At 33.4% G+C, this 14,381-nt stretch overlaps 2 protein-coding genes across 2 annotated transcripts; one reads left to right on the top strand and one right to left on the bottom strand.

Annotated features, from left to right (window-relative positions):
* Nucleotides 1–2,110: 2,110 nt before the first annotated feature.
* Nucleotides 2,111–2,662, bottom strand: LOC131876200 (uncharacterized). Its single transcript, XM_059221036.1, has one exon. It carries the CDS (start codon nt 2,660–2,662, stop codon nt 2,111–2,113), a length of 552 nt encoding a protein of 183 aa, XP_059077019.1.
* A 4,853-nt stretch (nt 2,663–7,515) lies between these two features.
* On the top strand, nt 7,516–10,781 carry LOC131042296 (polyphenol oxidase I, chloroplastic). The gene is made up of 2 exons (XM_057975640.2): nt 7,516–8,476; nt 9,540–10,781. Exons 1-2 carry the CDS (start codon nt 7,563–7,565, stop codon nt 10,384–10,386), a joined length of 1,761 nt encoding a protein of 586 aa, XP_057831623.2. The 5' UTR covers nt 7,516–7,562; the 3' UTR covers nt 10,387–10,781.
* Nucleotides 10,782–14,381: the final 3,600 nt, after the last annotated feature.

Below are 14,381 nucleotides of genomic sequence, written 5' to 3'. Positions count from 1 at the left end.
CGGTAAGTATATTCTGTGATAACACAAGTGCTATCAATATATCAAAGAATCCGGTTTTACATTCTAGAACCAAGCACTTTGATAAAAGTATCATTTCTTGAGGGAAAAGTTTCAGAATAAAGAGATTGCACTAGAGCATGTGTCCAGTAAGGAGAAGTTAGTAGACATATTCACCAAGCCTCTCCCAAAGACAACATTTGTGCATTTGAGAGGTGAATTAGGGGTATTGCCCCTTCAGGAGGTGAACTAAAAGTAATTGTTCCACAAAAGTCGGGTACTTGGAAAGACAAATTATTGGTTGATTGATGTGTTGAAGGATGCTACTCCTCAGGGGGAGTAGCATGATGAAACAGAGATGATTATACCTCCACTTTGGCATTGTTGTCAAAGGGGGAGAAGGAGTAAAGCAAAAAGATATCTGCAGCAAATGGGGAGAAGATATCTTTTGTATATTGCCATCAATGCCAAAGGAGGAGATTGTTGGCATTATGTGAACTGGCATGAAGACATAATGATATTGTATGTTGTCATTGATGTCAATATGAGACATGGTGTGAACCGGCACATGTGATAGGTGAAGAGAGAGAGGAACTGGCATATGTATGAACCGGTTTATATGCCAAAGTGAAGCGGCATATTTGTTCAAGATGAACGAACATGTAGTTATAGGAACTGGCACATGGAAGCATTATATGACTACTGGTTGATAGGTAGCTTCCACTTCAAGATTTCCGGTTGGAGTACCTCAAGTCTGTGTGACTCAATTGGTGATCTTTGTGTGATGAGTGAGCAGTATGATGGAGGACAGATCGTGTTGCCACGTAAGCTCTGTATGCATGAAGGATCTTGCATGAAGATGACTATTCCTATCTACCTCGAGAATGTGCGAAGTCTGTCAAATGGTGATAACGCGTGATGGATTATCAGCCGCCATGAAATCGGTGGATAATAGATGATGGAGAATGTCTTGAGATCAATTCGAGATTGTTGCATTTAATGCAATATGATTCAATGGTCAGGATCGAACCATTTGAATTTCTTAACCTAACAAGTTTAGGGTTTAGGGTTTTTGCTACCGACCTGTATGTTTCCTATAATGTCGATGTTGTGTTTCTTTTTGAGGTTGTTGGCAAAAGTTGTGAGTGTGTATCCAAGGGAAGTGATACGTGATTCTTGCCAAACCAAGGGAGAGAAGAGATACCTACAAAGTGAATGTGCAGAAGGTAAAGAGGAGCCTAAACAGATCTGCATTAGCATTGAGTGCTATTAACAGATCATTGTAATTCCTGTTGATCTCTAACCACTTCAATAGTTGTAAAATCCCCTAACAAGGTAGCCTTAACTGGCTTGATTCAAAATCCCTTAAATCAGGTGGTCCTAATAGGCTTGATTCAAATCCCTTAACCGAGTAACTTGAGGCTAATGAGTTCTGAGAAGCTCTAGAGATTAGGAGATCCTTTCAGCTATTGAGTTCTTGAAATCCTCTAACAAGGTGACCCTACCGGGTTTATCCCTTAACTGAGTGATCCCTAACAGGATTGGTTCCTACCAGAACCTATTGTAATGTCCTTAACCAGACAAGGCTCCTAACAAAGCAGACTTCTAAAGAGTTCAAAAAGCAGCTTGTGAGTATTCATCCCCACCATGGTTTTTCCCAGTTGGGTTTCCATGTGAAAAATATGTGTGTTATGTGTGATGCTTTTATCTTGTGATGCTTTGTTTTACCTGTTAAGCATATGAAGGTTCTATGTTTTATTCCTATCTATAAAACATATTGAACTCACTATTGTGAAGATCTAATGATTAAGTTTACCTATTTATGCATTAGAGTATAATGATACTATAGTATTGAGCTAAGAGGGAAGCTTATTGAGTGACCGGTTCATGACTGATTGAGTTGTACTAGATGTTACCAGTTGCACTCTGTTTTACCGATATCCCTGTTTGTCAGTCATTTGGGGTATTTGTTGTCGAACCAGTTTTGGACTGTATTTGTGTTTGTACTTATTCACCCCCCTCTCTCAGTACTGATTTGGTACTCATGGTTCATCATTGAGTTATCAAGGAGTTCACCAAATGACTTAGCGATTCCTTTAAACACATCTTCCACCTAGAATTCTAAGGGAAGCCCTGACAATCTAACCCAGAACGATGCCTGGATAAAAAAGGATTCATCGAGTGCCATCTTAGGTGCCCATTTTTGTAGAGCTAGCATAGCTTTACCAGTCAACCATGGACCATCACAAAGCACCCTTGACATATCTCCCTTGCATGAGAATGCTAAAGTCAAAGCCCCTTTTGGCATAGTTGTAATCTCCACTTGCCCTTTAAACGACCATTTACATTTAGCAAAAGCCCTAACAATATCAATATTCGGCCTAGGCCCCAGAAATTTTCCTACCAATGTCATTGCCATAAGGTTAATGTTATGGTCAATAACAGTGTCTAGGATTTCAATGGAAAATCTCCCCTTTTCTGCATTTGAGATATTGTGAACTGGGGAGAGTGAGAACTTTCCACTCGGTTTGACCTCAAATAGAGAAGTCCAAGACCTTCCACTATCCCTCCACACCGAGTCCAAACCAGGAGTGTCTTCCTCACGTGATTCATCATTTTTTTCCACCAGGATCGATGGGCTTGTCGCCTGCTTGTGGGTCCCCATCTACCGGGTCCTTTTTGCTTGGTTGAGTCTATCAATTTGTTACATTTCTTGCAAGGTATGTGAATTTATTTTTTTTCCTTAAACAAATTGTATCAACATTCTTTTTTAAGAATTTTAGTATTTATATTAGTTTTTTGTATACACATTTTACTTTATATTTAATTTTTTTAGTTTTTAACTTGTATCAAGTTAACCAATGGTTGAAAAACTATTCTCCCTTACCAAACCCTACCCTACAAACCATCCTTTAATTTAGGATTAATTAATGGAAATCCAATTGAATTGAAGAACATTCGCCAATTATGATGAAGGAAACCTCAATTTTTCTCAATGACAGCCACTTTAGAGGCAATCATTTCTCATGTTGAAGCACTGAAAAACCAATATAATTCCTTTTTAGAGTGGTGCGATGACAAGAGGTAATGTATATGCCATTAGCATATCATATTATCAAGTGAAGGAATTATGTATTTTTGAAGTACAATTAGCCCAATTTTTCATCAATACTAAAAATACACAACACATTGATGTGCATAAGTCTAAATTTTTTATCAAATTGTGCATGCATTAGGGTATCGAATATAATTTGTTAAAACTACAAATATTTCTATAATTTTAAACTTTTTTATTGTTGTGCTCTTTGTAGACTACTCTAGATAGAGCACCCCATGATGGTTAGATTATTTTTCACTATGAAAGGAGACCTTTCCTAGCATTCAACCACCTACCTTTATGTGTCACGTTTTCCATTTGTTAATATTACTAACAAGTTAACAATTTTCTATTTTTTCTCTTAGGACTTTTTAGAGACTACCCTAGATAGAGCACCCTAGAATCATTGAGTGGCTTGGGAAATGAAAAGGTTCCTTCCCTAGCATTTACCTTCATATCTTGATGTATCCACATTGCTCATTTGTCAAAATACTAAAAGTTTTACAAATTTGCATTTTTTCTCTTAGGGCTCCTTAAAGACTACCCCAAATTAGTGCACTCAATAATTATCAAGGGACTTAGAGAAGAATAGGAACCCTTTCCTAGAATTTAATTACCCACCTCGATGCATTCATATAGTTGATTTTTATCCATGATTTATAAAATTAAATACATTCTTACGTACATTTTTACTACTTTCAAGTAACAATATTTGCAAGTATCTATTTGAAGCTGGAGCACATGAACAATATTAAGTTGAAAAAAAATGAGAGAGGTTAGTTTGAATGGATTTGATAATATAATATATTAAATAATATATTATATATAATATATAGTATATAGTATATAGTATATAGTATATAATATATAATATATATTATAATATACAATATACAATATACAATATATAATATATAATATATAATATAACCTATTGAATGTTATTTTTTAAATCATATGACACGAAATAGATATTTGTTTCAAACAAATATTGTTGAAAGTGATCATTTTTTCCTAAACCATAACTACATCTGTGAGAAGAGTGAGGCCAACAATAAAATATTGAACTATAATTTATTTATTTTTCTATATCTATAAATTTGTCAGGTTTCTTGCAAGGTATGTGATTTTTTATTTTTTTCTACAAACAAATTTTTTCATCATTCTTCTTTAAGAATTTTACTATTAAAATTAGGTTTTTGTATATACATTTTACTTTAAAGTTGTTTTTTTTTAGTTTTTAACTTGTATCAAGTGTATAAATGGTTCACAAAATGAACCTTGCCCAGCCAAATCCTCCTCCCCTACCAAATCGTCCCAACAAGCCATCCTTCAAATCAAGATTAATTAATGGTAATCCAATTGAATAGAAGAACATTTGCAAATTATAATGAAGGATCCCTCAATTTTCTTCAATGAAAACAACTTTAGAGGCAATCATTTCTCATGTTGAAACACTCAAAAACCAACATAATTCCTTTTTAGAGTGGTGAGAGGACAAGAGGCAACAATATGCCAATGGCATGTCGTATGATCAAATGAAGGAATTATATATTTTTGAAGCACAATTAGCCCAACCATTCATCAATCCTAAAACTAGACAAATTATTGATGTGTATAAGGCCTATTTTTTAATCAAATTGTGCATGCATCAGGGTATCAAAGATCAATTTGTCAAAAATAGAAACATTTTAATAATTTTAAATTTTTCGCTCATTGGGCTCTTTATAGACTACTCTAGATAGAGCACCCTAGAATGATTTTATGATTTTCTATAATAAAAGGAAACCTTTAAAAGCATTCAACCACCTACCTTGATGTTTCATAATGCCCATTTGTAAAAATACTAACAAGTTAATAATTCTATATTTTTGCTCCTAGGGTTCTTTAGAGACTACCCTAGATAGAGAACCCTAGAATGATTAAGTGACTTGGGAAATGAAAAGAGGACTTCCCTAGCATTTTCCTACATACCTTGATGTATCCACACTGTACATTTGTCAAAAATACTAAAATTTTTACAACTTTGCATTTTTTCTCATAGGTCTACTTAAAGACTACCCCAAATTAGTGCACTCCATAATTATTAGGGGACTTAGACAATGGTAGTAACCATTTCCTAGCATTTACTTACCCACCTTGATGTGTTCATATAGCTGATTTTTCTCCATGATGCACAAAATAAAATATATCCTCCTTTACATTTTTGTACTAGTTTCCACTAACAGTTTTTGCAAGAATCTATTCGATGCTAGAGCACTTAAACAATATTGAGTTGACAAAAAATGAGGGAGTTTAGTTTGATATGATTTGATCTCCACTTGTAGGTCTAGACAAAACCTTTCCTACATGTCACAAGTTCCCAAAATAACTTCATCATAGTTTCTTCTTTTATGGCTTTTATGACTCTCTAGACACTACCCCAAATAGTGCAGTCAATAGTGAAATGGTGACATTGAAAACCAAATTAGGCCTTATGTAGTGTTTACCTACCAACCTTAACATGCTGGTTTAGTTTTTCTACAAGATGCATGAAACAAAAAATTCTCAATCTTGCCAATTTTGCATTGCTCTTGAGTGATAGTTTTGGAAAAGAAACAAAAATTCCTAATCTTGACATATTTGCATTGTCCATTTGTCAATGCTACTAATAATTTTACAATTTGAAAACTTTTGTTTGAACATGCAATTTCCCATGGACAACCTAGGTCTATCCTTTTTTTCTCATTTTAGAAGACATAATGACACCTCATACTTAGATGCTAGTATTTCCTAGCTTGTTCAACCAATATCTTTCATTCTTTTTATCATTAATTTATTGAAAACAATGATCTTGTCATATGTTTTGCCTTTTCCAATATGATAGTGTATTTTTATGTATATTATGGTAGTCCTAAACTCATAAAATGCAACCCATTTTTTATGAAGTTATCTATGATTAATAAGCATCCATTGGTTATGATTGATAACATTATAAAAATGGCAATAAAATTTGGTGATGTTGCCCAAGAAAACTAAATTTAACACTACTATTAATGGATTACCAAGTTTAATTCATAATTTCATTTATAGTGCAATATCAACAATCTATAACATGCTACTATTCATAACCCAACCATTCTAAACTGAGTATACATTTAAATTTTATGTTTCAAGTTAGTAAGACATGCATATAAGGAACAAATTAGATTGAATATCAACTTTAATATATCAAATTGTAGAATAATTAGGTATGTACATATACAAAATTGACATATATGCTAACTCAATAAATGTTTACAAAATGTGACACATGTCATCTCAAGATCTATATATAATATATATGTTGAATAGCAATGTCTCAATCCCTAAATGTCCAGAAGTGCCTCTATATGTCTCTAGAAAATCCTCAACTTGTTTTAGATCATCAAAATCAAGCCTATTTGAAGTCATGGTGCCTCTAAAGTTGGCCATAGAATAACAATTTAAACCACAAATTAAATTAATTATGACAATGTCGAACAAGTTGGACTACTAAAGAAAAACTTATATACTATAATGAGTATATAAGATTGGTAGAAACAAATATCCACAAGAATTAATATGTAGATTAAATCGACATGTCTTATTCCTGGCTATATATAAAAATATAGACAAACAATACTATAACAAAGGATAGAAAGATTCACATGATTAGAAAGGAACAACAGTTTCTGGTCAGCACTACTGAACGATGGACTTGTGATAGTGGAGTTCCTTATTTCTGTCGTCCCCATTCCCACCTTCTCAAATCTGTAAAGTCTGTAAAATCTGTCTAAAGAATGATTTGTCTAAAAATGTGAAGAAAAGTTTACACCATTAAGGGGTACTACTGGTTTTCTGGTCGGCACAGCTGAATAATAGGCTTGTGGCGTTAATTATCTTATGTTCTAGATGATAGGACGTTTTAGTTAGCTGCATAGCCCATTTCCTTGTTAGTGCGGTTAATTATATGATGTACTGGATGACAGGCTTGTGATAGGCTGCATACCCAATTTCCTTGTGAGTGGAGTTAATTATCTAATGTACTGCTTCTGCAAAATTTCAGTTGTCTCACGTTCATCTCGTGGTTTAAGAGTCTCTAAGTCCGGTCTTTCATGGTAAACATGAATTGGATAGCTTTAAGCTGACTTGTGGATTGCGCATATGCTGAAATCATTACATTCAATCGTCTCCCATTCCACATTTTCCGTAGATTTTGTAGTCATCGTAGACATGAATTGGAGAGTTTTAAGCTGAAGCAAAGCGAAGAACGACCTGATCTTCGTACTCGCTTTGTCTGGTTTTTCAACCAGCCCGTAAATACCCATTTAAATCTTTATAATTTTCATTAAATTTTTGTTTTCAAGAAGTTTAATACTAAATTTTTGCCCTAAGAAAACAACTATATATAGAGGATGGAATGCCTTAAGGTCTGCGTTCACAAGAGTAATATATAGAGTTTGAGGCGATGGAGAGTGCAATGCTTGCTTTGCCAATGTTCTCGCATGCACGCAACACAAATCAATGGCTTCCATTAGATTCGAAGCACCAGATTTCATGTGCAAGAAAAGTGAGGAAAACTCACGGTGCTCACACAAAGAATTTAGCATCAATGCGAGTTCGTTGTGAGAATAAAGAAGACGGTCGCATGGAAATGGAGCGCCGCCAGCTGCTGTTAACGTCATCGACATTGGGCGTTGTGGCTTTCACGAGCGGGAAGGCCATGTCCAAGCCATTTCCGGCGCCTGATCTGTCGAAATGTACGTACCCCACTGATCTTCCGACTGGCGCAACGGTAGATGGTGGGTGCTGTCCTCCATTCAAGGCTGGAGAAATTGCTGTGGACTTCAAACTTCCGACGTCTCTGCCATTGCGGACGCGTAAAGCGGCGCATCTGGTGGACACGGATTTCATCGAAAAGTACGATAAGGCATTGACGGCAATGAAGAACCTCCCTTCCGATGACCCTCGGAGTTTTGTCCAGCAAGGCAGAGTGCACTGCGCATATTGCAACGGAGCCTACAAGGTGGGATCAGATACTGTGCAGGTTCACAAGTCATGGATCTTTGCTCCTTTCCATCGCTGGTATATCTATTTCTACGAGCGCATTTTGGGATCTCTCATCCATGACGATACCTTTGCGCTGCCATTCTGGAACTGGGACCACGAGGATGGGATGGCGATTCCTGCCATGTTCGTCGACAAGAGCCGGTCCATGTACAACAGTAACAGGGATCCATGTCACCAGCCTCCCACGCTTCTCAATCTGGCGGAGTATAAGAACTGCGCGTCAGGCGATGTGAGTGCCAACTATGCTAACATCTATAACCACATGGTGTCTGGTGCGGGAACTGCAGAGCTCTTCCACGGTGCTGCTGTTCGGTGAGTTAAATTTATTGAATTTATTTATTTATTTTTAACTGGAATCCACTTAGCTTCTTTTAATCACATATTTAAATCATTGAATTTGACTTCATAGATGTTCTTTTATTTGATTAAAAAATAATTCTAATTCTAATATTAATGGTAATTTTAGTTATGATTTTAACATTAATAGTCATAAATAAAGGTATTTTATATTTTATATTTTAAATCTTAACAGAAATCTGATCCTAATCCCTAACCTTATCATAATAGAATCCTGACCAAATTCTAATTGAATGATAACTAAACCCTATTCCAAATCTTAAATGAATCCTAACACTTAACCTTGATCTTAACTCTTTTTGAACTCCAACTATAAGCCATTATCATGATAGAATCGTAGCCCAATATCATTGTCATTAGCTTTTTTTAGTCACACATTCAAATCATTGAATTTGTCTTAAATTTATTGTGAATCTAATATAGATGTTCTTTTATTTCATTAAAAAATGATTATAACTAATACTAACCATAATAGAATCCTAAACCATTATCATTTTAGCATCAAGGTTCAATCTAAATTAAGATTTAAGTTTACACATTATAAAAAGGTTAGTATTAGTGTTTAATTACAATTTAAATTAATTCTTGATTACAATTTGTTAGGTAACGATTTATTTGTTGTTCACAATTAGACATAAGATCCAATTATAATACAATTAGGGTTAAATCACAAAGAATTTTAATTTTTTTTCATTACTTCAACTAAAGATATTAGTTTTCCACAGTCCATGATAGTTCTTGCTACTACTTCTGAATTAGATCATTTGTGTTTATTTTGCATCTGTTTCCGATCACACTTTGTGATCCATCACTAGAATGATAGAAAGTTTTATTTCAAATAAATATTAAGTTAATTAAATTAATAATTAGACTTATACATTCGTATAATATACATAAGTTTCTTATAATTCATTTTTATTTAATTAACAATAATATAAAACTTAAAAATACAAAATGATAATACAATCTTTTGATATCTGACTGTATTTGCTACCATTAATACTGGTCAAACTGTCAGGTACGAGGGCGAAACAGATGTAACATTGACGGCGGGAGCGCTGGAAAGTTCTCCGCATAATCTTGTGCACCTTTGGGGCGGCTCTCCCAGTAACAAAAACCGTGAAGACATTGGCAGCTTATACTCGGCAGGCAGAGATCCTCTCTTCTATTCTCATCACTCCAATGTTGACCGCATGTGGTACATCTGGAACAACAAATTGGGTAACAAAAACTTTGACGACAAAGATCTTTTGGAAACCGAGTTCCTGTTCTACGATGAGAATAAGCAGCTTGTAAAGGTTAAAGCCAGCGACTGTTATGATATAAGCAAGCTTAAGTATCAATACCAGGATAGAGAGCTCCCCTGGTTGAATAAGGGGCGGTCATTGAAGAAGGCCGGAACGGCCGTTCCTAAGCCTAAAACATCCACCTTTGAAAAGGTTGTCGATGACAAGGCCAAGAATCTGTTTTCTCCCTTGACCTTTAAGGTTGAGAGGCCGAACAAGAGACCTGGGAAAGGACAATTGGAGGTTCTTAAGATTGAGGGAGTGGAGACTGACAGAAAGGCGTTTGCAGCATTCGAAATATTCATAAATTATCCCGGGGCCAACTCTAGCACTTCCTTCAACAACCCTCATTATGCAGGCTGCTTTACTTCTATCGGGCATGGCAAAATGACAGAAGGATCTATGAAGTCAATGACTACTAAGGAGAGTTTCAAGATTGGGATTTCTGAGACGCTGGAAGATTTGGGCATAGATAATGATGATGAAATAGTTGTTACGCTCGTCCCAAAGTCGGCCAAAGATTTGACTACATCTCCCATTAAGTTTACTTCCATAAAGATTGATTATATTAACAAGTAAATATATCCTGGTCAGAAGAAGAGGATTACTGCCTTTTCCACTTTCTTCATACTCCAGTAGTATGTTAGGAAGCATATTAGCAAGTAGATGTTCTATTTTATTCTGATAGTATGATATAGTTTGTTTCTCTTTGTTCTTAGCTGAAAGAAGATGGCAACTACCACATGCAACTGGAGAAAATCAAGTATCAGTTTTTGCAGCTTCATGATAAAGATATGGGTGTACCAAACAACTTCCAATGTTATTTAAGTATATGATGTAATAGTTTTTCTGCTATTGTAATAGTGTGTTTTTGTTACCGTTGGTCTTGTTATTGTAAGACTTCATCACTCTTGTGTGGGCTGGTTATAACAGTGGTTCTTGGTTGATAATGGTTATTTGTTGTTCTCTTCTCATTTGCAGCACCTTTATTGGACTCTTTTGTTTATGTACTTTTTATTTCAACTTTCTTCATTAAAAAAAAGTAAATTATATTAGCATAGTCTATCCTCCATCTTTACCTTAGGTGATATTATTTATCACAGTGATTAGTCTTCATAGATAGGATTTTTATACGAGCTGTAATATTTTCCTTACATGAAATGTTGAACTTGATACTAGTTCACTCTTAAATTTCTTTTCTTTAGTGTTTATCTGTATTCATATTTCAAATATAATAATTTTATTAATTATTTTTTACTTCACATTTTATTAGTTTTTGGATCTATCCTTATTTGTGATTTATTAATATCAAGTCATTAAGGTTTGAACTTTCATTTTGTGATATATTCTTAATCTCTATTCACCCACGCTTAGCTTTAGGTTTTGGTTTAGATTTAAAATTTGGATGTCCATTATTTATGTTTTAATTTAATTTAAGATCTCTACAACTTATCATACATTTATCTATTATTTTTCATGATAATTAATGTTTTTCTCTTCATGATATTGCCATGGCTAATAGTTTTATTTCTATTTTGACCACGTATATAATATCCTTCCTTGGTTTTGTTATTGGGTGTATGATAGTTAAATTAAATATATACTTTAAAATTCTAACAAGGAAGAACTTTAAGATGTCTACACATGTATATGCATTTTTATATATCTCTATTTTTCATGTATATAATGATAGATCTCTATTTTGACTCTATCATATCCCATTTAATATTTTATTAATTACTCTTCATATTATTAGTTGTGGATTATATTTGTATGTACACATGTTTCAATAATGTCAAAAAATACATAGTGTAAAATTTCACATTACATTTTGGACTCAATTTGGTGTCCATCTCTCGTAGCATAGTTTTAGGTCTATTTATTCCTTTCTTAGGTCTTTTTCCACACACGGTGAAAAGGTATTTCATCCCATGATCCTCCTTTTGTAATTATAATTTTTAATTGTGTTATCCTTGTGATTTTCTAGTATTTAGACTTTTTAATAGCTAAAACTATCCAAATTCTACTGTGATGCACTAATGTCCCATGATAATTTGTCGTTTTATAGTGACTTTAAAAATATTCAACACATCATACCTTCCTAGGTTAGTGGTAACCAATTTAGAATACATTTTAAGAACTTTCTAGCTATTATATTTTTCCAATTTTCTCATCTACTATTTCTTTAATTTATCTCTCTAATGATCTTTCAACATATTGAGCTTTAACACTCTTGATCTTTTACTACTAACTAAATTTATAGTATTTGTTGTGATTGTATTTTCTCATGGTAGAAATTTTGCATTTAGAGGCATTCTCCTTGAAAATTTTCTTATAATTTAATGATAGTCTTCTCTCTTTTGACTTCTCCAAGCATTTGAGATAGCATTTTCCTTTTTATTTTTGTCATTTTTATTGTCAAAATATTTGGTTGTTGCACTTGACACCTTGGGATTTATATTTCCTTTATTTTAATCAATTTTTATGCACTAGTTTGCTCTCTTTATACTTGTGTTTATAGCTTTATCACTATATTAACCCCTCCTAGATATATTTAGAATAGAAGTGCAAACTTTTACTTATCTTCTTTGGTACAAGTCGTGAGTATGAAAATACCAGAATAGGAGCTTAAAAATTTATGGATAGATCTTAAACAACCCTATTAGTTTATCTTTTCTTAGCATAGATAGATTTCATGAATGGATCTCTTCATCAAATGAGGGATTTTGTTATATTTTCTCTTTACTAATCATTGTATTTTTATTAATTCTACAAATTAAATTTGTTTAGTTTTATTTACTACATACCCGGAGTTCATTTTATGTGTGCTTCTAGTTCTATGTGTAGTTGGATATGACTTATGAAAGTTTAATGATTTTACCAACATCTTGAATTGTGATATTCATACAAACTACATATCATACAAAATTAATTTTACTTCATAGAAATTCTCCCCAGAATCCTTCAAATTTTGGCTCTAGTTTCTTTATTTTTTATAATTAAAAATGTTTGAATTTAATATATTCATTTAATTTCTTTCACTTCTTCTAATAAATAAATTTATGATGCACATATTTAAAACCCTTTTCAACTTAATTAATTTAATATTAAATTTAATTTAACACAAAAAAATTTTACAACCTAAATCATTTTATTCTTCTACTACACAAATCTTGTGATGATTTATGACATTCTTTCATCTTATTGAAAACCAAAAGTTTATGTCAATGATCCAAAGGTAAATACTCAAAATCCATGTCTATGAGTGTCTCCTAACTGAAAGAAAGAGGCATAAGCTAGAGCACATTTAAGAATGTTCATTTCAAGATATTTTCAATTTGATTTCTCTAATGATTTGGAAAAACATAATAATGTTAAATCATGAAGTGGGTAGGGCTTAAGAAATACTAAACTACCAGCATGAGCAATGAGATTAAAAATATAAGAAAAAAGTTTGACCATTTAACATTTTATGTCCAAGTCTCATCACCTTCCATCTTTCTCCTATCTACATTCTTGCAACCTTTCATCTTCCTCACCCAAGTCACTATTTCCTTTAGTATTGCTGGTAGTCTAGGTCCCACAAGGAATTTAGGACCAAGTCCCATCTACCTGACATGCACAATCCCATAGTCTTATGTCTTCCTTTCACCCAAGTTCTAGTCACCTTTCATCTTGGTGAAACTTCACATCTATTGGAACTTTTGGACCAAATCTTGTAACCTTTCATCTTCCTAATTCATATAGTCTCATAATATTTTGTCCTCCTATCACCTTTAGTTGTGAAGGAAAATCAAGCCTTGTAGGCAATTTTCGACCAAATCTCATTGCCTTGTATCTACCCAACATCTATTCTTGCAACCTTCTATAATATCGACATTCATTATCATGTTGTCTTTTATCCTCTTGTCATTTACATTATTGTCACCTTTGGTCCTACTAGAACATTGGATCACACAAAGGGTTTTTAGACTTTTACAGTAGTTTTTCATGTTTTCAAAACCAAATCTTGATCGAAGGAGATACAAGAGAGGTCTTAAATGAATTTTTACATGGATTTGAGTAAGGATATGAGTCCCATACTCATTTATTAAAATGTAGACTACTTTTTCTTAGAGGGTCATCCCTATTATGCTTTTTATATTTGATTTTATTGGGGGTTTTGTAGTTAAATGGATTAATCATTGTTTGGGGATGGCTATGGCATTAGAAATTTCTTTCTTTCTTCCATCTTGGCATTTAAAGTACACATGTTTAAATATGATAGGTTCTCCAAGAAACTGAGGTTTATGGCCTATTTTCATGTTCTAGCTTCTTCTAGCACCCAATAGATGAATAAAGGGCACTTTTGTGCTCATTGTATTTCTTCTTCCCTCATTTCTCTATAGATACTCATGTCTATTGGCACCTTTGTCACTAAAACCTTGCTTATGTCTTTCTATTAATGCAAATTTATTATTTTTCTATTCTCTCCTTATATGATGCTTATGTCTTTCTAGTCTAAATTCCTTTTTTCTATTTTATATGTTTATATGATGTGTTAACCATGTTTCTATGTACTGATTGTGAATATT

This window comes from Cryptomeria japonica, chromosome 5, assembly GCF_030272615.1.
Source record: "Cryptomeria japonica chromosome 5, Sugi_1.0, whole genome shotgun sequence".
Classification (NCBI taxonomy): domain Eukaryota; kingdom Viridiplantae; phylum Streptophyta; class Pinopsida; order Cupressales; family Cupressaceae; genus Cryptomeria; species Cryptomeria japonica.
Note: the sequence above shows the minus strand (reverse complement) of the source record. Positions and strands in the feature narration are given on the sequence as shown.